Genomic DNA, 22550 nt, shown 5'->3' on the forward strand with positions numbered 1-22550 from the left:
ATTGTCAGCAAATCCCATGAAAAGACCAAAACCAACGATGTGTCTCTCAACTTTCTGACTTCCCTATTCTGACTGTGGCTCTCTTCCCAAAGACATACATCTTTAAAAACAGCTCACAAGTATATAGTTTCATTTAAAAAAAAAAAAAAAAAAAAAGGCTCAGTAATTTCCTAAAACAGCTGGCTGCTGTAGTTTTTAGCAAACATCAAAGCACAGGTGGAAAAAGTGCATTTGTTAGGGCCTATTTTCAGCGGTGGATTAATACGCATTTTGGTCCTGAGAACTTATGGCAGCAGGACAGTTTCTGCCCATGCAGGTCATTACTTGAAGGAAACTATGTATTTTGTGACTTGTTTATAGCTTGGGGCGTAGTTACTAATTTCCTTAACCTCTTGTGAATTTGTCTGATAAATACAAATGTTTTACAGTAGGGACTATAGAGCATTAACCTCTTTCATGCAGTTCCCCCCACCTGATCACCCCCCGCCCACCTACACACCTGCTGATCATTGATTTTTGAGCAAACGTGAACTTTTATCTGACCTGCTCGTCTCAGGTCAGTTCAAACCTGTTTCTCTACTGAGCCATTACAACAATTCAACTTAATACATTTGACAATACACTTACAAGAAACTGAAAATTGGCAAAATGATGATTTAAATCGGAAACGTCTTATTAAATAACAAGTAAACAAGATTGAAAGCCCAGGAACAGCTACTAAATGGAGTCAGCAGGTACCAAAAAGAGTAAGGATCAATACCCAGCCGTAACTCACAATATTAAGCGGTTTTTAAAAGGTTGAGGTGTTCTTTACCTGCCCTTCTTAATGGTTTCTCTACCCAGCAAAGGTCCAAGAACAGGATCCAACGTTTCCTCCAAGTTCTCGATCAGAACCACATCCCCTGCTGCCAGTGCTCTCTCTATGGCATCCAGGTACCTTTTCAGGACAAAACAGCAAAATCCCTCCGTCAAAATCTGCCCCTCCCAAAAAATGACATACTTCACCAGAAAACCTCTTACCCTCTCTGTCCGATGCGGATGACACGTAGGTCTTCGCCGTATTTGGTTTTGATCCACTTGACCCCTTGCAGCTGGGGGTCCACCATGAGGGGCCAGCGCTGGCAGGAAGTTAGGATGGTGGCATTCTCGGTGGACATCCTGTCGGCGGGCAGCCCCTCGTTCTGCCACGCCGCGATATCCGCGTCGTCCGTCAGCATGGTCAGAGGGTCCAGGTCAGGGGTCACCGGGATGGGAACCTGATGATATTAAGGGGTACGTATGACGTTTGAATCATTTTCACCACTGTGGTAAGGCCTTAAAAGTGGAGCATAACGTTTCTGCTAAGCTTATACAGGAGATAGTTTCTTAATGAACCTTTTCTCTTTAAAGTGAGAACTTCCGGTAGCCGAAAAGGTAATACTGACAAGGAGAAAGCTTAAAGAAAAACTGGCTTCTTACAACTTGAATTTCATGAGCTCTGGCTATCGGTTCTAATGGTTATGGGAACACTGCATTGGGAATGACATCACTTAAAAAAAGGTCAAATTGATCGTCTGACAGGTCGTGTTTGAGGTTGTGAGCACGCTGATTGTGCGTGTATATATTAGGTCAATGTTGACCGGGAAGCTGGGGATGTAAGCTCGCGGATGTGCCACCAATTCTTCCCAGTGGCCGATCAAGGTAGTGCACCGAAAAAAAACCTTTTAATCCATCAAGGTTTCTGGTTTTGTAAAACGTTGTGAGAACCGAGCAAGGCTATTTTAAAATGTGTGACATCATCCCAATGTACAGTCTACGGGGCTAGCAGTGGCCTGCACAACGCTGCAGCTAGAAAATGTTTTGGGCTTATGTGCTCCGCCAATTCAAGTAACTGGGCGCCATCATCGAGACCAGTATCCGGTTCTTATAATAAATCCCTGTGTAAGCCGCGCTGGATGTCTGCAAGGACACTTTGAGTAGTGGTTTTACCGTTTGTCTTCATTGTTTCTTCCGAATACTGACAGTGTTTGGACGTTTGCCTAAGCTGGGGGTTTGTTTAACCCTATCTGATCATCTATTGCCCAGTCTATACTTAGCTATGTCGCCACATTCCAAAGTTTCAGTAATTACTTTGGTGAGTACAATGTTAAAATAACCCGCGGAAGTGAAATAAAAACCCAAGTTGTTTCCTTTAATGTTGTCTTCACACTCATTAACTTCACCAGCTTCAGAAATTGAAAACACTTGAAAAAACACAACAAGCCCCGAGCCCCAACAGTTAAATTAGCCACATTTTTGAGGAAGTGCACGTCACCTCTTAACGCACAAGTATGAATCCCCCTTAAGGCCACCCACCTCCAGCTGACTGAGATAAGGCCTCCAGGTGTTGTCCATGAGCTGCAGCCTGTAGCGTTTGGTGAAGTATCCCAGGTAGGAGATGAAGGCGGTGATGAGGAGGACGTCCCCACACAGGGTCCTCTCCTGTTTCCTGAAGTTTTCGACGGCCTCGGCCCAGCGAACATTCTCTGACGCTAGACCTCCCACCTGAAACACAGAGACAGGCCGAGAGCACGTTGGTTTATTTCACTGAAACTTACAGTGCTACAGCATACTCCCCACGGGCATCCTGTAAAATCAAATCTAAATTAATCTGCGGCTGCCATCGTTGATGCACAGCATCACGAACACCAGGAAATCTCCAGAACAACAACGCCTTGCTTCAAGTCCTTTTTTATTAGGTTTTCATATCTTTTATCACCTCTCAGTTCGTGTACCAACACCTCTACTCTTTACTGCAGCAATGATACAATTTCCCTTCAGGGATCAATAAAGTTCACCTTAATATCTTATCTCTCGCAAACTTGAGAGGCCCGGTACTTTGATACACACTGAAACTTCTCACCATACATCATGGAAACACTGCACACTTCAGCTAGTTGAGCATTTGCATTGGTATTTGTGATTGACTAACGGATGAGCACGGCGCCCTGTCCTTTTGTTGCTCCTGTCAGGCCTTATGAAATCCTCCTCTGAATAATTTAGATTATCATACTAACAGTGTCAACACTCATCTTTTTGTTGTGCTGCTGTCAGCAAGAGATTTACACACAGATGATGGAGGGATTTGTGTGTGTGTCTGTGTTTGTGTATGTGTGTAAACATGAATTGAGCACCTCCTCCAGATAATGTTCAGAGCCTTACCAGTGCCTTAGAAGAAGAATGGCAGGACATGCAACAAAGTGGTATCGCACGGATCATCGGGAGTATGCTACGTTGTTGCCGGGAGTGTGCGAGTGCAAGTTATTAGAGAACATGCGAAGAAGGGTTCCTTAACGGTCAAACTGTGTTATTGATTCATTATTTCTTGGATTCTGTCTTAAATTGAACAAATACGACCATGCACTATGTTGGTCACGTTGGTAATAAAATATCATAATAAAATAAAATACGTAATTTAAACTATATTGGTTCCTTCAACTTTTTTGAGTAGCGTATTTACCATTTTCACCGTGCATGTTAGCATGCTAACTTACTCTACTCAGCACTGAAGACAGAGTATGTCATTAGTTTATTAAGTACTTGGTCATAAACATGAATGGTGCCAGAGGAAAAGTTAAGGGATCGCCAAAGTTATTATAATGTATCCCGAGGGAGACATTTAATAGCAATAGTTGTTGAGATATTTCAGTCCGGACCAAAGTGAGTCTCAACTGGGTCTAAACAGGAGCTATATGAAAGTTAATTGTCCAGGTTGGTCCAGGTTGGTCCCAACCCTAACCCCTCCCCCCCCAAAAAAACAGGAGGTTTTAGCAGCGGTGTCGTAAAAGTCAAAATCCCATTGGGCTGTGATTTTTTTCTTGAAATACTGGAGTATTTGTATGTAATGAGAGGAAGTGAATGTCAGTCAAGCTTTATCCTGCACTGCACAATCAATCTGGTGATGACTGATGAAAGGTTATTGAGGATAAACCACACTGAATGTCTGAATATTGAACTTCAAATGATGTACACCTCTGTGTTTTTAGCCTATTTGTTTACATTTTGACATTGCATTTGGCACTGGCAGTTCCTGTTTGCACTGTGCAGACTTACAACCACCTGGTTTACTCTGCGCACTGAAGAAAAAGTCTGAATCTGATGACTATGATCCAAGTCTTGAGTCTTAAGTTGGTCAACAGCCCTGCGAAACATATGTATGTGCACCTAAGGAAGAGACAGTCACACTAGCAAGCACAGGTAAAGTTTGTGGGTATGTATGTGTGTGTACGTTTGTAAACATCTGCATCTATCTCAGGAAAGGAGCAAGTGGGACAGATGGGAAAGACAGTGTGTGTGTGTGTGTGTGTGTGTGTGTGTGTGTGTGTGTGTGTGTTAGTGGGTAGCTGATGCTCGGCGTGACCCCGCTGTTGCCCTCCTCACCAGGCGGTTGGCCAGGGAAATGGTGCGTGCGGTTGATTCTGCTTCCTGTTGGCACTTGAGCTTGTCTGCGGTGGCTCTCTCAAACTTGGCTGTCAGCTTGGCCAGGTTCTCATTAAGGTGCTGGTGGGACGCGAACGCACAGACAAGACAGACAAGACACACACACACACACACACACAGAAATAGAGAAAAATTGGCACTCGTTAAAATACAGCGCGGTCATAAAGAATCCTCAAAGGCAAAGAACAAAGATAGCTAAAGTCCCTCTGTGAGGGAAACTTGGGAGCGTGTGAAAAGTTGGGTAAAACTTATCATTCCCCCCGCTATGGATTTATTTGGCATATGGAAGCAATTAGCACAAGGACAAACAGGATTAATCGGCGGAGAGGCACACAGGTTCAGTAGATTAGTTTGAGGATTGCTAATTCCCCTTGGCTCCGAACCCACTCTCTTGCTCAAGCGATCTGATTGAGGGCTGAAAAAAATGACAGCGAGAAGTCATGCCGGATCTTATTAGGAGTCGTCACTCTGCACTCCACAGGGTTTGATGTAAGCAGCCGCGGCGTCCCGAGCCCTGCGCTCGACGGGGGCTCTCTGGCGCTCTGATGGGCTGAATGTCAAACGCCACTGAGAGACAATTATTTACAGCAGCTTTTATCAATAGGGGTTTTTTTAGGTTGATGGATTTGGTTTTAGATTAATGAACAGTAAAAGCCTTTAATAGCACTTACACCAGCGTTTGTATTGATGGAATATCATTACTGGCAGGGCTCATGTGTCAACTGTCACTCAAGCCTTGATAAAATAATTCATATCCTGGATTTCTGCCTCGGCTCATAGCCTCTGGTTGTTTTTATTTTATTTACGTAACATGAAATTCTTATTATGCTGCATATCTTCTGGGTTTGATGGGGCTGTTTATCCGCCCTGATGTCTCAGGAATCTTTTATAGCTAGGTGCTGAGATTTTTGGGCTTTCACAAGTCATCTTTCAGTCCACATTCTGTTCGGTACTGTAAGTCAGCCTCATCCACTACAGTTTTACACGCTTTAGTGTTTGTGTCAACGCGTTTAGAAAAAAAGAACAGGGCTTTAAAGAACAGTAAGTCCTTTCTTACATAAAATGGTAATACGATTTCATAGAATATATCCTCTGGATTTTAGATATCGAAATTGCCTTCTTTTGAAATAGATACGTGGCATATAGCAAACAAACTTTTCCTTTATCGTCAGTCCAATGCCATGGCTTACGTTGATCTTGCTCTTGATGGTGGCGAGCTTCTCCTGTGCGGCGGCCAGCTCGGCGTTGGCCTTGCTCAGAGCCTGGCGCTTGGGCTCCACCTCGCAGTAAACCTCGTAGAACTTGACGATGTTTAAGACCCAGGAGCACAGGCCTGCAGCCGCGTTCGACTTGGAGGCCACCAGTTCTGGCTGGAACTCTGGGTCCTGGAGAGGGCCGAAACAGGTCGAAGCAAACGCTTAATGTTTTGTTGATATTTTCAAATGCAGTTAATGATCTATTCATTTATTAGACAAGCGAAAGAACGTGTTTGTATCTAACAGCTACTACATTTACCCTGCATTGCTTTCAAGCTAGCCTATGTAACCTTAACAGCTTAACAGCAGCCACTGAGGCTACAAGTTATAAATACAGAATAATGGTAAATGTTAAAACGTGTGGGAACAGTGGCACAAGTTAAGAGCAGCCACGAAGGCAATAAACTGACTAAGTTATGTCAGTCACACAGTAATATCTATCTAAACATCAGCTCGCATTAGCCACTATGAGCTACTGGTCAAATTTTTCATTTGTTTCATTTGTTGCGTTTTTTAGGTCTTACAAGGTCTTTTTGGGGGGTAAAATAATCTTCAGTTAAACAGTAAGCTGGTTGACCTGCCTCAAAACATTTAAACCTAAACCTAAAAAGACATTGTGAGTTAGACCTGGTGGTTGTGTTTTCTTTTTGACCACCACTATTAAATATTAAAGTTCTGTCATAAAATCATGTTCATTACTAGTCTAGAAACTGCATGTGCGGGGTGTAAACAGTGAATTTAGAGTGAGTTTTGGCTTCATCTGCTGCACCGCCATACCTTGTATCCGCTCCATTGAACTTCATAATCAGGGCGGCTGTTAAATTTGTAACGCTTCATTAACCGGTTGATTTTCTCTGGCTGTCATTTGGACGCTCAGCAGACATAATGTGCCACTGTCGTTGTAGTCATGCCCCTGCTAAATTTATGACTTATTAGTTGAATTTGCCAAGCGGCAGACGTTAGCGCCGACTTCAGTGGAGAAGGGCTAATTGAAACGCTCACCTGCAGGTAAGGCTGAATAGCTTTTAGGCAGGTCTCTGGGATGTTCTCCTTGTTGAAGTTTATCAGAGAGTCCAGGAACGAGTCCACTTTGGCCATCATCACCTTTGCGGCCTTCCAGCTGCGGTCCTTCGGGACTTTGCCGCCGGGTGCCGACAGGACCATGACCGCCGCTGTGACGTTGGTCACCGCCGCCACCGGAGAGCCGAATGACTTCAGCTCTGTCAGGTTGTTCTGAAGCAGGCGAGATAGAGGGAATAATGGATGGAAAATGAAAGAGAGCTATGATTTTAATTGAGTTTGAACAACCGCATATCTCTGTGGTCTGCTGGGGGGAAAAGAGAGAGAAAAAGGAAAGGATTAGAATAAAGGAAGAAGAACCTGTGCTGACTTTGAGAAGACAACAGAGGATTCTAATTAGGGCATCTTTAGAGAGCTCCAAGCAGTGATTGAACTGTCTGTTCTGCTTGTTTGAACAGCGAGCACCTTTTAAACACAGAGGGTGTTTTTGAAAATCCCCCAGGCTGCTCATAAACCTACATGGGATGCGAGGATGAAGTAAAACGCCCGCGGAACATAGAGATGACATTATTTTAGCAAAGAACCGGCTAAATCCTGTGATTCAATAGGCTTTTATACAGTTCAAGGCCCGTGTGGACAGAACTTATTCCACTGAAGCTGGGAAAAACGAAATCAAACAAAGAGAGAGGAACGCAACCCCTCTTTAAAAAAAAAAAAGAAAGTAGAAAACTAAGAGAGAAGAGTGTGATGGAGCAAATCAATAAGACACAGCAAGGGATAAAAGACTAACTGACCTTATTGAGAGTGTTAAGGGCATCCTGAGCAGCTAAGAGAGCTGGTTCGGCCTTGGCTAAGTCCTCCTCGCAGTCTCTCTGTTTGGCGCTGACCACCACAGCGATGGCCGCCACCTTTTGCTCTTCCTCATCAGCGATCGCCTTCTCCTTGGACACCTTCTCAGTTTCTATCCCGACCACCTGGGGACAGCGCGCGGGATTTATTTCTGGGTTAATGGTGCAAGTTCAGCCAGTGGCTTAGTTCTCACAGCATGGATACAATGCCATAAATAGCCCCCCAAAGTGGAATTACAAGTGACTAAATGAATGCATTAGGCAGCTTTAAATGCTGGCAAACGCCAAGTGGCAGCAAGAAAAGCTTTGCCATGCAGGAAATACCCAGAAAAAAACATTGTGCAGCATGCTCGTGTTCACCCCTCCGACCTATCTGAGATCGATCCATAACAGAAGAAGGTGAAAAAGATCAGAGGTTTAAGTCCAGCAGTCTCTGAACTGCTCACACTGTGGTGAGCAGTGTTTACAACAACAACACCAGGCATCTATCTGTGGATTAACCGGAGTAAAGGGGACGTTGTTCCTGGAAGGACAAGCGGGTGCTGAATTCTTTGGATGTCATTTTTTCATTTCTGTGAACATTGCAAGCAGAATTCCATTCATCCCCATTGTATTAGGGTCACTGCAGATATCTCAAAACCTAGGCAAATAAAACCAGAAAACCATCTGCAACCATTAGATACCACTGGAGGTACTGTAAGTGAGAAAATACAAACATTTAACAATGACATGTCTATATTTCTTTTTTTCTTTGCATAAAGGAGCACGTGTTCTCGCCTGGATCAGCTTGTCGGCGTCCTCGTTCTTCTGCTTGAGTTCCACTTCTTGAGCAGCCAGCTTGGCCTTGAGGTCGTCCACCTATCAGAGGGTAAGACAGGGAGAGCAAGGGGTCAGGAGGATGTGACTGGCTGATGCTACAGCCCAGACTATTTCATTCTGGTCCAGTGAATATGATCTACAGTCCATTCATCCAGATCTCTAGTCCCTATCCATTTCAAATTCCATATATATGTCCTTTATTCAAACTTAAAGGTAACCTGTGGAGAACAGCAGTGGTGGAAAATACATTTACGCATTTACTTAAGTAAAAGTACTTTTCCTTCACAACATTATTGGACAACTATAGTTACTAGTTACTCAACATGTGACTTGTTATATACACAAATATGATCTTCTTGGTGTACTTTGATACATTAAACTACCCAACAGTATATAAAGTCAGGAGGTAAAGCTCCACCTAAGCACGTGTCGTCATTCAAATTCACATTGTTGCAATAACAATAAAAAAATCAAATGATTTCCTTCCTTATAAAATATTGCAGCGCCATCAACTGTCAGTCAGTGGAATAACGTGAAACAGACTCATATAGACCGATCTTTGAGGTGACTGCGTCAGTTTCATTTACCCTCACGCTGGACAAATTTGACTGCAGGGCTGTTTGTCATCTTCTTTTCCATGTTTTATGGCTTGCGTTCACTGCATATTTGCAAAGCCACCCTAAAACATTGGCCCATAGTGTCACTGCAGGCCAAAAAAACTCCACGGGAGACTAGTTTTGGGAAATGCTCTCCGTCCGAGGGCTCGATAACAAGGCTGATACTACTCTCATGTTTTTGTGTTATATTAGGCACAAATCTGAGAGGTCATTAGCCCAGCTTAGATTTAAGACTGGAGGCAGTGGGTCGCCTGGCTCTGCCCAAAGTTCAAAAAGACACCTACTGGCACAAACAGTCATTTGTTTAATCTGTGCAAAAACAGAGGCGCGAACAGCAGGTGGTTCTTAAGGGAAGCTGGGTGTTCGAAATTATCCAGGTTGCCTCAGATTGTTTGCTGAAATGTCCTTCTACTGCCATTTACACTCCTCACACATATACGCATAGCTGCAAACAAAATACACACAATATTTTAACCATGTACCTTAAAGTTAAACTAATAATAAGAGAGTTTAGTCTTAACTGAGTCTACGTAACAGCTGCGTAATAGTAAATGGTTTGGGTGGAAATGCAAGGGGGTCGGTCAGAATTGCATTGGGTTAGATTCCATGATTTGAGGCGGTTGTGTTTAGAAGGAGGCCCAGATGAATGTTAAGTTGGTCTGATTAAAAAAAGGATGTCCAGGCAAAAATAAAATTGGTCTGAAGGGTTCGGAAGCCGGGCTAGCAGTTTCCTGACTTCGATTTTTTTATGCTAAGCTAGGCTAACCGCTAATTCTTGCAAATGTCCCGAAATACTGAGCTATTCCTTAAAGTTAAACGGGAACACACACGAAAGCCAAAGCTTGTGCACTCTGCAGATGATGGGAGGAAGAAAAGGAGAACACATGCACTAATATGAGGGGAGTAGTCAATAGAGCATAGGGCTGGGCTGCTGACAATGATCTATTTTTGTCTCATTAAATGGTATAAGTAGCAATCAGTGTGTATATCATGGGCACTAATGAATCTATCGCTATCATCTGATTGGAGCACTCTCACGCAGTTTTGAAGGACTGATCATTTGTTTTTGTTGTGTGCGCTCTCGTTGGATCTTATTAGTAATATAATCGCTGATCGGGCTCGATGGCAATTTAATTGAAACCTAAACATCTCCTCGGCTCTTCAAAGCAATAAAGAGGATTGTGTGGCTTAGGAAAAGTCGAACAAATGCGCTTCACAAAGGGCCTAAACCTTTGCGGATGACATTCTGTGCCCTGCAGAATTGTGCCATGGACCATGCATGTGACCTTTAATCCATTACTAGAGGAAAATAAGTTGTATTCTGTCCAAGTAGATAAAGGGGCAGAAAAAGATGAATGGCATGCATATCTGGGAAAAAAAAAAAAAAAAAAAAAGCTTTACAATCAAGAGCTGCTATCAGCACGCACACACACACGCACACACACACACACACACACACACACACACAAAAGCACAGACCAAGGACGGTCGTAAAGAGAAATTAAAGCTGTTACAAACTCCTCATAACTCCCCAACAAATAGAGCTCGGCATTACCATCCGACTCCATCAAACGTTGCACTGGGGAAATAAAAACAGACTGTTTTTCATGCTTGTCTTTCAGCTAATTAACAAACAGGAAATCAGGCCGGAGGGAAGACGGCCCTTTCGGGTTGCGGCGATTCCAACACGGAAGATTCGGTCGAACATTAGACGAGCACCAAGTGAGCCATTAACATGATGAATAGGCGGGGGGGGGGAGATGAGTGGTGGTGGTGGGAGGGGGGCGGGGGGTGGAGAAGGACAAACTAATTGGTGGGAGACATGGGTGATATTCAATACATCTGAGCGGCTTCTGTGTTTATGGACTGCAGATGGAAATCCAAGCAGGAAAACACGTCAGTGTTCCTGACTGTCCGTATAAAACAGCCCACTCCCTGCTGCTGTTAATGGAGATTAGAACAACAGTTTCTTAAGGCAAGATTAGATGCGATACCAAAGCAAGAGCCTATACCCACTCATCCACGCGCGTGGTGACTAAGTATAGCGACAAAGAGACATCTGGCTCTGTGTGTGTGTGTTTTCAGTTATTATCCTTCTTAAGGGAAACCCGTCAATTTTTCTTTTCCCCAAAGCAAGGAGCTGTCAGGATGCAACGGATTCACATCTAACACCACCGTGGTCACTTTAGGAGGAGCCTTCTGACTGCTAGTTACACGTACTAACTGCTACTACTATCAATACCACGATACTAATACTAATACTATTAGTACAACTGCCACAACTCGTGTAGTGGTTGTAACTATTACTACAGTACAATACAACATAATATAATAATATACTATAACTAAGTAACAATTGCTACTTTTACTACTACTAGTATTACTAGAACTACAACTGCTACTACTATGACTACTTGAACTACTACTTTTATTACTAGTACTACCACTGCTACCACTATTTCTACTTGTACTACTTTTGTTATTACTGGTACTACTACTATTACTAATCCTACTGCTACTATTAATATTCCTACAAGTACTATTACTACAACTGCTAAAACCTTTACAAATTCTAATACTACACTAACTATTTCTACTACTACTATCATTGATACTACTAGTACTAAAATTAGTATTACTAATACTACTATTGCCACAATTTACTACAACTACTACTATGACTTTGCTCATTACTATAACTGCTACTACTAATATACTGAAGCTACTACTACTATTACTCTATTACTACTTGTATTACTGCTACTACTACTACATTGTGTGTACGTGTGTGTGTGTGCCTCAACGAGTGTTTCTGAGACGATGAGTGGGCGAGCACTGCGGTGCACAGAATCCACACACACACACACACACACCCCGCTACTCAAGACTACAGCAGCCAAAGGTAGGACACTTCCTCCACAAAACTGAGGAGGAAACATGGAAATATTGTGTCCTCTGGGGAGCAGATGACTCATACCCCCCATACACACACACACACACACACAGATCCGTTGCTTTAACCCTCCTTGTTTATCACAGCAGCCCCTGGTGAGCCACGGTTTCTCTTCCACGGAGTGTGTTAAATAACAGCACTTACAGTAACGCGGCCATCAGTGTGGATGCACTAACCAACACGGGGTGCATTAATGGTTTCTTGCTGCTGTAAAGGGTGTGCTCTCTAATTAGAAGGCTCCTCAATTACCATACAGCCCCTATATATATGTGTGTGTGTGTGTGTGTGTGTGTGTGTGTGTGTGTTGGCTCATTGCTACAGTAAACGGGTGACGGGAAACAAAAACAGGACACTCTGGGGCTTTCAATGCATTGATGTCACCTATGTGTACGGGGTGTTTATGCATGTGTGTGAATTTGTGCGGGCGGGTATGTGTGGGCATGTTTATGCAAAGCAGTGGAGGTGCACGGTATGTAAGAGTGAAATTATGTATATTGTGTGTGTGTGTGTGTGTGTGCGGTTTTACATTCACTTGCACGGTGTAGCAGACCCACTATAATTAGGGCTGCTTCACACACAGACCCCCGTGTTGCATTATTCATACAGCTCTCTTCTGCAAAGGTGCGGAGATGGTAAACATTTGGACAAATGGATCCAGGTGTCGATATTAAAGATGGAAACGTCAAATGATGCGAAGAAACATTTCTCATGACAAAACAAACAAAGGACAAAAAGTCAACCGTCCACCGTATTTCCTGCTCTGTGTAAAGCTCAGCAGGGCTAATTGGCTGTGTGTGGCACAGATAAAGTATACACATAGTATACAACCACCACTAACGATCTATCACGCTATCACGATTACTGCGAAATACTGTACTGTAAAATAATAAAAACATTCTAAAAATAAATTGAGATAAGATGCTTATTGGAAGATTGTTCCGAAGCTGAGGTGTTCGACCACTTTAACCTGGACCCAGACCTTAGAGGCCTTTTCAAACTGCCTGCTGGGGCAACAAAGGTAAGGTCAGGGCGATGTGGGAACATTTGGTCTTCGTCAGTTGCAGGATTCGGCACAATTTGGCGCTCAGCCTCGGGTGTTAAGGGAGGGGACACAGGGCTTTAAAAGGGTCCAGAGGTCCGACTTCTATATGTGGAGATGTAGAAACACTATCTAATCTAATCCATATTGGAATGAGCTCAGCTCTTCAAATGTACAAAATGAATTAGTGGCGGGAGGATGTTGTGTGTGACACTGGGTGAGACAGAGACAGGGAACACTTCGCATGAGACCTGGGGCAAAGAGACACGGTTTAAATGGGTGCTCGCGGACGGTACCTGAGCGGAGGTGCTGTTGAGCTTCTGCAGGCCGTTCTCCAGCCGCTCCATCTTGGTGGTGAGGTCTTTGCTCTTCTGGCCCAGCAGGCTGCGATACAGCTTGATCTGCTCCAGGAAAGACTTGGGCGTGGTGTAATTGTAGCGCCGCTCGTTGGCCAGGTACTCCCTGGACGTCTGATTGACACTCGTGTGGACGTACGCCATGAACTTGCTGACGGACTGCTTGACTTGAGGCTGCGGGAATCGTAAATCACAGGAGTGGTTACTTCACATTAGGAGAAGGTGACGGTGCAGATTTAGCTGGAAAGCAATATTCCCCCGAGGCTGGAGCTCTGGTTTGAATTTTCGGGGGCCTCCGGTCTGCTCTTGAAATTAACATCACATTTGTTGCATCACGGCACCTGACATTTGAAATTACATTTTCAGAGTGTGAACATCATTTTTGTGGGTGGCTTCACCTCCCCCCCCCCACTCCGTGTGTATATTAAAGTGGGTGCTGTTCTCACTTCAACATTCTCCACCTCCTGGAGGAACCTGAAGCTGACCGACTCCAGCGCCTCCTGTGGCCACTCGTGGAACCAGTCAATCGCCGTGCAGTTCACCACTGCCGGGAACTTCCTGCTGCGAACCCTCAGTTTACTGCCCACTGGAGAGAAACACAGAGCCACCTGCAATACACACACAAACACACACACACACCAAGGTAAAACGGAATTGAGTGTGAAGTCTGTTACAGCGGCGAGATCATAGTCATTGTCTTTTTTTTCTCTGCGAGTGCAACTAGAGTCACAGACTGAGAGAAGGAAGGCAGGGAATTCCTGCTCTGATTAGCACCTCCTCATGGTCAAGGGGTGGTGGGTGGGTTGAGAAAGGGGGTGGGAAACTGTGAATTAATTATTTGCAGCGACGTCATTAAGCAAATAAAGCCTCCCAGCAAGCATGTGAATTGAAAGAGTGTGTGGAGCCGCGGGCTACGTCAGACTGATTCTCACTGTCGGAGACTAACAGCTGGCTCGTTGAGGAGCTCGGCCAGATGCTCGACAGCGTTAGACTGAAGAAACAAACACGCAGAAGGCGCACCCACAGACACTACTGATGGTAATCAACTCTGGGGAAGGAAATAGCGGCCTGCGTATCTTAAATTCCCCCGTGACATTTGCTCTACTCACTGCTTTCATCCGGAGCAACACAACATTTATTTATTTTCAACAACTTTCAGGTTATTCAACCTACTGTGCCTCTCAACCAGCTCGTCTTTTTTTTTTTTTTTTTGCCAGTGACCCCGCTATATGAAGCCGTGTCGACATGTGACACCTTGTCATAGGTTGCTGTAGGTCTGGATTCACCTACCAGAGGCCTCTGGATCATAAGTGAGCAGTGGGCCCCTATTGGCCCCCCTGTTCTTTCTCTGTTATTTAAGGTGTTGAACCAGAAACACCCCCAAACATTATGTCTACTGCCTAAACATAGGCGGTGATACTCTTGACATTCTTCACTTTGATTCCCAGACTGGTGTCATCCATCTAAATTTGATCATTTCGACAATCTTAAATAAGTGCATGTTGTTGTAAATAAAACAGCTCGTGGCTGTAGTTTGTTGCCTTCAGCTGGAAGGAGCTTGGGGCAGCATACTTCGGAAGCATCATTAGCTCCTAAGTACTACTTCGGCAACTATTTGAGTCGCATTCTCAAAACGAGTAGGCACGCTTTACGAGTGAACACAAATTAGGAAACTACAGCTCACTGTCTCACTTACTGCGGTGATATATCTATTCATTTATTACATTTCTGTTCCTCTTTCATACCTGATTAAAGTGAAATATTTACATTTACATTTTTTAATCAAGTGCAAATGCACTGTACAGATTCCGGAGGCATGCCAATGAGTTGGGAGCAGTTCATTCAAAGGGTGATTTTCCATTTTCCGATTTTTAGAGGCCTGAAGGGGGTAAAACTATGCAGTGCAAAGAGAAAAGTGTGTGCGGCAGTCATCTTGCAATCCCTTCAGTCATCTAAGGGCCACATGTGGGGGTTCCCCACAGCCAGGTTGGGAACCTCTGGTCCGAACCGAATTCTACTCCAAAGTCTGGTTGTAATAATGACTTGGGAAAGCGCCTCTTTCCATCCAGACAGACAATTTGAGAGACGGAGAGCCAAATAGTTAGAAATCCACTCTTTACAAGCCCATGCCCATGGGATTGCCTTCCCCATTTATTCAGTCTCGAAGCCAGGGAGGCTTGAGCTGGGAGCGAGGCGGGAATGGAGCATGTGGGTGGTGGTGGTGGGGGGGGGGGGGGGCACGTTGTAATAATGACAGGATAAGCAACCTCCTGGAATCCCTCACTCCCTAGGGGGAACAAAGCGGCTACACGTTGGTGAAATAATCTGCAGCTAAACGGCGGCTCTTCTGCTCATGCCGGTGATTTATGATGACGTCCGCGGCGTCCGCAAGCGTTTTTCAGTTCATCTGAAAATGTCAGGAAAGAAAATTGTCTGGGGAAAGGCTTCATCATAAAGCCAGATGTTTATCCAAGTATGAGGTTTTTTCTTTTATTATTTTGGAATGGTAAATTAGAGCGTGAGGTGGCATGCTATTGCTATATTAAGAGAGAGTGGAGATCAAATACAGACGCCGTTCTATGAGAGAGATTAATGGCAAACTTTCCCCCTACGGAGAACCACCGAGGACAACTTTTTCTGGATGATTAGTAGCGAGGTGCAGAGTAACAAGGAACACACACTCCTCTTTGTCCTGTATTTGTCTGACTATCTGGCTGCTTCACCTTGAGCTGTCTGCGAACCCGGTCGATGAAGAACTTCCAGCAGTTTTCCCTTGTATCCATCACTCCCGAGCCACGGACCTCTGGCCTCACGCTGCCAATGATGCTCTCCACCTCGTCGTCCGGGAACAGGTCAGGGATCTCTCCTTGAATTAATCCAATCACACACACCCACATTAACGCTGGGAAAGACCACCAAAGCAGTCAGGGTGAATTTTATTTCTGTTAGAGAGAGCTAAACTTGGATGGGAACTCTCTGGAACTTTCTTATCTTGTTGGGATCTGAACTGACACTGAGACTCTTATATCAAATCTAGGTGTGCTAATAGAGGCAGCGGCGGCAGGAGTTCATACAGAGGGCTTATGCTAATGCTGGGATCTGCTTTAAGTTACAGCCTCACAGGAGCACAGATGAGCAGAGCGCGGAATGTCTGTGTCGACATATATACAGCACCTACAAATTGTCAGTATCTAGCCTGATCTAAGTTCAGAATTGTATTTTTTGAAACCTTTATTTCACCAGGCACCTCTAATTGCTTAATTTTTGCCCTAATGCTCCAGCAGAGGGGCACCTAAGTGGCCCAGATGCTCCATGGTTGCCGCCCTCTGGTTAGCCCCAAACCCAGGGTCATTTTCAATCGACACAGCTGATGCAGTTGCTAGGAGCAGTTCGCTCAGCGTTTTTTCCTGATTTAAGAGATGATATTTCTTTAAGACAACAACCTCTGGCACAGTGAAAGGATGCCCCCCCTTTTATTCCTTAAGAATTCCACTTGTTTCCTTTGGAAGTTGTGTTCTAAAGTTGTTGTTGCATTGGCATATGCCATCCTTTCCAGTTCTACACAAAATGATATAGTACATTTATTGTTTGCATACTAAATGCTAAATACTAAATTATTGCACTGCCAACATTACCACATTGAGAATCATTTTATGTCCGTATTTCATTGCGCCCTTCAAATGTCGAGTATAAATCTCGAAGTGAATCTCGGCCTTGCTTGCAATTCTTCACAATGATGTGTTGTAGTCGATGAGTGATGCTGCAGAAATAGCACCGCAGCAGTTTGTTGCTGTGGCAAAGCTAAAGCATTTCTCTCTCGCAAAACACGAGACGCAGTAATTAGCGAAGCCTGCTGTTACCCGATGCCAACAGGTCGTTGACCAGAACGAGGAACTTCTCGTCTGCCACTTGGGCGTCCGTCATTAGGAGCACGGTGCCAATATTCTTCACGCCAGCTTTGATGTAGAGGGACGCCAGGTCACTCTGGGTGACAGGGAGAGAGAAAGGGATGGAGTGGGAGAGTGACACACATAATGAGATCGGGCTGTGGGAGGGCTAAAGATGTGGTATTTTGCAGCGAAACATGCCTGAGACCTTAATCGCTGTGAGGATACTGTGTGGTAGTGGGCAGTACAGTGTTTACATACTGTAGGGATTATGTCTATATTTCACTCGGTTACACCTCCATGTTAAAATTTTCATTCAAACCTCGATTTTAAACCTCACCTGGCTGTGGAGACTCTAAAATACTTCATATGAGACTAATTGACTTGCTCAGATGGATGTTTTTTTGCGGTGTGGTATGTGAAATCCTCCTCATACCTTGAGGTCTGCGATACTGTAGCCTTTTCTCAAGGTGATCTGGAAAACCTCCAGATTGGAGATGAAGGCGGCCAGCCGGGTCAGACTCTGCTTGCCGCTGCCGCCCACTCCGACCAGCAGCGCATTACCCCGTGGAGACTCCAGGATTCGATTTATACGGCAGCTACAGTGTGGAGGTGCAGACAGCCGGGGGAGGGAGAGGTGTGAGGGAGGAATCAGTGGAAGGGTGAGATAAAAGGTGGGGGGAGGCAGGCCGGATAAAGACAATCTCTGACTCACAAGACAAACAGCAAAAGACAAACAAACACAGGCAGCTTCTGTCTCCTCTCTCTGCTTTTAGACTGCCCGTCACTCTGTTCCATTCACATTAAACTGAAGTGTACTGTGCTCCTGAAAATCTTTATGCCGTCAGTAAAACACAGGCATACACGTGGACATGTGTCCATGTTAAAAAGAACTGATACCATTTACATTTGTGTTGCTCAAACAGGCGGAAATAGCGCCTTTGTCGGGCATTTTCCAGCCGGAGATCCCACAGTTTCTACAGATACCGACCTTTGCTAGCTAGCTTACGCCTGACATCTGCACAGTTGTGTAGATGTGTTTTTGGGGTGAAGAAACACAACGGGCTCAAAACTGCATATAAAATGATGCACCACGAGAGCCCTGACCTTGAATATTGAATTTTTTTTTTTCCAACCTTAAAGCTACGTTAGGAAATTAAAAGAGAAAAACGGAATGTTAGGGGCTAAATAGTAGTACAGTTATATACATACATTTCTAGACTGAAACCTAACCTGTTCTCTGCATTTTTTGTTAGGCCATCATGATGTATGCTGCGTGACCTTTTACTGATTTGCCTGTCTGTGCTTTTGACAGTCTGTAAAATGGAACTTTCAAACCCTAAAATACCTGGGAAGCGAGTTGATTTCCTTGACAGACAATAAAGGAACTGACAAAAACACTTTTTCTTTACCCCCCCCCCCCCCCCCCCCCCGCCCAAACTTCCATAATCACCCACATGTGAGCCATGGCGTCCTCAAACAGCACCAAGTTTAGCGTGGCGTTGACCTCATTGTAGCCGTCCAGCACCTCCAGCAGGGTTTTATTGAGGCTGCTCCAGGACTCTGCAGCCATGTACCTGGCCTCCCCCAGCCCACGGGCAAAGTGGCAGTAAAGGTTCATCTCCCTGGTCTGCTCCAGAGTCTCCTCAGAGTCCTCGGGGAGGGACGCACACACACACACACACACACACATATTGCTGTGGTACATATACAGACCCACACACTACCCCTGTCAGCATAACATTAATGTTAAGCTTAAACAGTCTGGACAGGGACACAGCTGAATATCACAGCTGCTCAGAGGGTGACCTAGTTCATTTTCACCCTGGCAACTGTTAGGCCCCCGAATATTTCACTGGAGAGATTTTGTGTGTCTCTTAGGGACGCTTGTTTTCTCTCCTAAATTCCACTGGAATAAAACTGCAGTAGGTGTGATGAATGAGGTTTTTTTTTTTTTTTCTTTTTTACAAATTCCCATCTATATTGTGTTCCGGTGCAGTCTTCATTGTCTTAGCATCTTGTCAAGCGCACTTCCTTACAGCGCAACGGTTCTCTAAAGACCTTTCTTGTTTGCATGTAAAAATAGCAAGAAAACATGCTGCATATTGCTCTGTGGCACAGGGGCCGATTGTCCTAAGTTTACAGGAGGTGCCAACTCTGAATAATACATTCTGGAGAAGGTAGTATTATTCTCTCTGCTTCTCCTTCTCTTACTGGGGGGGGGTGTACACATATACTTGTCAGGTTCTTCATTGTGGCATGACTAGTGTGCATGAGATAGAGCCAGAGAGGGTAGTGAGGGGAGCAGTGGACAGAAAACCATTAAAATGTTTTCCAATTTGCCGGGCTGACAGCGCAGACCCTGACAGCCAGACCCCCATACCACACTGATTAATATTCTCTCCAACCCTCTCCGCCCCCCCACCCCACCCTACATTCCTTTTTCTCCTCTTCTCTTTCTCCTCGCTGTGTTGGCCACTGATGTCCAGGTCCAGACACAGAGCAGGCAGACTAATGATTTCCCCCTCCTCCCCCATCCTCCTGTTCTTGTCTATCCTCCACTGAACTTTGTAAAACTCTCACCTCATAGAACTTTTTCACTGTGTCCGCCTGCAGCTTATCAAAGGCCTGGAAGTCCTGCTCCTCCACCAGCTTGTCTCTGTAGACCCGGTTGGACTCGTGCAGGTAGATTTTCAGCAGGTCCGGAGGGGCTTTCAGACACTCGCCGGTACAGAAGAGGAAGCCCTGGGCAGAGAGGGGAGAGAGGAAGGCTTAAGAGTTTCATTCCCGAGGCTGATTTGGCCCATTTACACCACAACAAGGAGGGGAAAAACAGCACAGTCACTGTGGGTAAATCAATGGATATTGAGTGGGCAAGCTGTTAGTAGGTGTGTCAGAGAAACTCAGAAAATAATGGCAGCGCTTTTCTTTCATCTCACTGTCTCAGAAGCATTGCTGTATGTGGAGATAAGGTCTGTAGGCAGGTGTTGGATGGAAGAATTATGAAAAGTCAAGGAAAGGGTCTGATGTGACTGTAATGCTTCCAAAGAGTGTTCATTTTCAAACAAGACTAAGGCTGAGTCCCAAAACCCTCCCTATTTATTATACAGTGCACTATATTTGCCGTCCACCATTTCATTTGAGTGTCCGAATTCTGATTGTGAATTTTTACGCCCTATATACTGCTCTGAAAGCAATCCCACAATGGAATGAAAAAAGTGCTAACAACCCCACAATGCAACGTGTTGCATTTCATAGATGCAAAAAGTGTCTGTATATAATACGCTCCGTGGCAGTAAATTGAGATTTAGTAGTAAAGGAGTGTATGAGGGAGTGATTTCGGACCAGACTAAGAGTCTCCAGCTATGCTAGCAGCTCTTTGAGACTTAGCTTAGTGCTAATGTCAGCTTGCTAACATGCTCACAATGACGATGCTAACATGTGTTGTTGTGGTCTTACAATGGTCTTTAACAGGTTCACGATGGTCACCGTCTTAGTTTAGTGTGTTAGCGTGCTATCATTTGCTAATTGGGACTAAACACAAAGTACAGCTGAGGCTAACAGGGATGTATCAGGTATAATGGTCACATATAGTATATATGGTACCATAAAGTACTGTACAAAGTACAAACTTTCACCTGATGGTGGCGCTACATGAAAATCAAGGGATCGCCAAAGTTTGTACAATTCTTCCTGTGGGGGACCTGAATGTCTGTATGACTGAAGGTAGTTGAGATATCTTACTCAAAACAAAAATATCAACTTCATGGTGGTGCCAGGGGAAAAGTCTGGGGATCTCCAAGTCAACAGGCTTCATCCTCTGGGGGGACCATGAATCTCTAAACCACAAGTGCCAGTTCAATGTGCAGATGTGGTGTTATTTTACTGGATACATGAAAATTTTATTCAATTTTATTTATTATATCTATTGATTCCGCTGGTGGCGCTACATGAAAAGCCAGGGGATTAAACAAGTCAGGATTCATCCTTTGGTCACCATGAATGTCGGAACTAAATTTTCTGGTAATCCATCCTATAGCTGTCGAGATGCCTCACGATGGTGCTTGAGGAAAAGTTGGGGGATCACCCCGGGAATCATTAGGATTCATCCTCTGGGGAACATGAATGCCTGTTCAAAGTGTCATGGCAATCTATCCGATAGATTTTAAGACAGTTCAGTCTGGACCAATGACCAACAGACTGACTGTCATTGGCATCCGCAGAGCCACACAGCTAGCAAATAGAAATGTTTTTCTGTTTGTAATCCACACTTCTCCTCATCATCTGCTCAAAAAAAGAAGAAGCAGAAATTAGAAAAGAAAATTATGACAATGAGCAGAGTGTTTAGTGGATGATTGATGATCTCTTGAGGGAGCCTGTGTGACGAGTTGGCTTTCCCACTAGGCCGCACATGATGCAGTCATGCGGAACTTGGCACAATCTAGATGCCTCACATAACAGGTGCCGTATAGGATGAGGAAGGGGCCAAAGAGGCGCCCAGAGGCACTGTTTGTTCCCCTCTGTGCACCATCACCCAGGAGGCAGAGGCAGAGGCAAGCAGATGTTGCGTGTTTCCAGCCCCAGAACCTATTCCAATCAACAGAATCCTCTCCGGGGGTAAAGCCAGCGGAATCTGATCTGCCTTCATAACTGAGCCCGCTGAATGTGACAATTGGCTGTTAAATCCACTGTGTAATGGTGCAGATGGGAGGTGTGCCTGTGTGTGTGGAGGTTTGCGTGGACGTGTGTACCGAAGATTCAAACTGAGCCAGAATTATCGCTGCGACTCTAGATCTACTGAAGTCAAGATGTTTTCCAGGCGTATGTGTGAACGATCTAATCCTTTGACTTTTAATATATCTGTCTTTTTCCTCCTCCATTTCATTTGCTTAATGGTGTCAATCATAACACCCGGCTCGCCAAACAAAACACCATATGGCAACTCTGTATAACAGTTGTACTCGCAGGCTTAGCTGTTCGTTGTACCAATGGAACAAACGGCAAAGCGCTAACTGAAAAGGAGAGAGAACTTTGTTTTCCTTCTATCCAGACCACTTTGGCAGACTATCTCATCCTCTCTGTCCCTGATCTTTCATTGCTTTGTTCAACTCAGAGGAGAGGGATTAGAGAGTTCTGGGTGTCGGCATGTATCTGTCTGTCTGCCTGTCGCGCTGTCTGCGGCGGGCACGCATTCCTCCTAGCCTGACAGCTGCTCTGAGCCCCAAACAATGCTCCCTCCCGCTAACAAATGCACCCAGCTGACTATCAACGGAATATCATACAGACATATTGCGCCG

The 22550-nt window shown here is 44.7% G+C and overlaps 1 protein-coding gene across 1 annotated transcript in view; it reads right to left on the reverse strand.

Annotated features, from left to right (window-relative positions):
* The window catches only part of dnah9 (dynein, axonemal, heavy chain 9), a 122251-nt gene that overhangs the window by 35752 nt on the left and 63949 nt on the right, over nt 1-22550 (reverse strand). The window contains 15 exon segments of the mRNA XM_070927207.1: nt 815-937; nt 1021-1256; nt 2335-2523; nt 4399-4518; nt 5649-5843; nt 6717-6947; nt 7529-7708; nt 8360-8440; nt 13307-13540; nt 13813-13974; nt 16090-16232; nt 17227-17350; nt 17690-17852; nt 18711-18907; nt 19837-19998. Coding sequence (XP_070783308.1) covers nt 815-937; nt 1021-1256; nt 2335-2523; nt 4399-4518; nt 5649-5843; nt 6717-6947; nt 7529-7708; nt 8360-8440; nt 13307-13540; nt 13813-13974; nt 16090-16232; nt 17227-17350; nt 17690-17852; nt 18711-18907; nt 19837-19998 — 2540 coding nt within the window.

Source organism: Enoplosus armatus, chromosome 20 (assembly GCF_043641665.1).
Source record: "Enoplosus armatus isolate fEnoArm2 chromosome 20, fEnoArm2.hap1, whole genome shotgun sequence".
Taxonomy (NCBI): Eukaryota; Metazoa; Chordata; class Actinopteri; order Centrarchiformes; family Enoplosidae; genus Enoplosus; species Enoplosus armatus.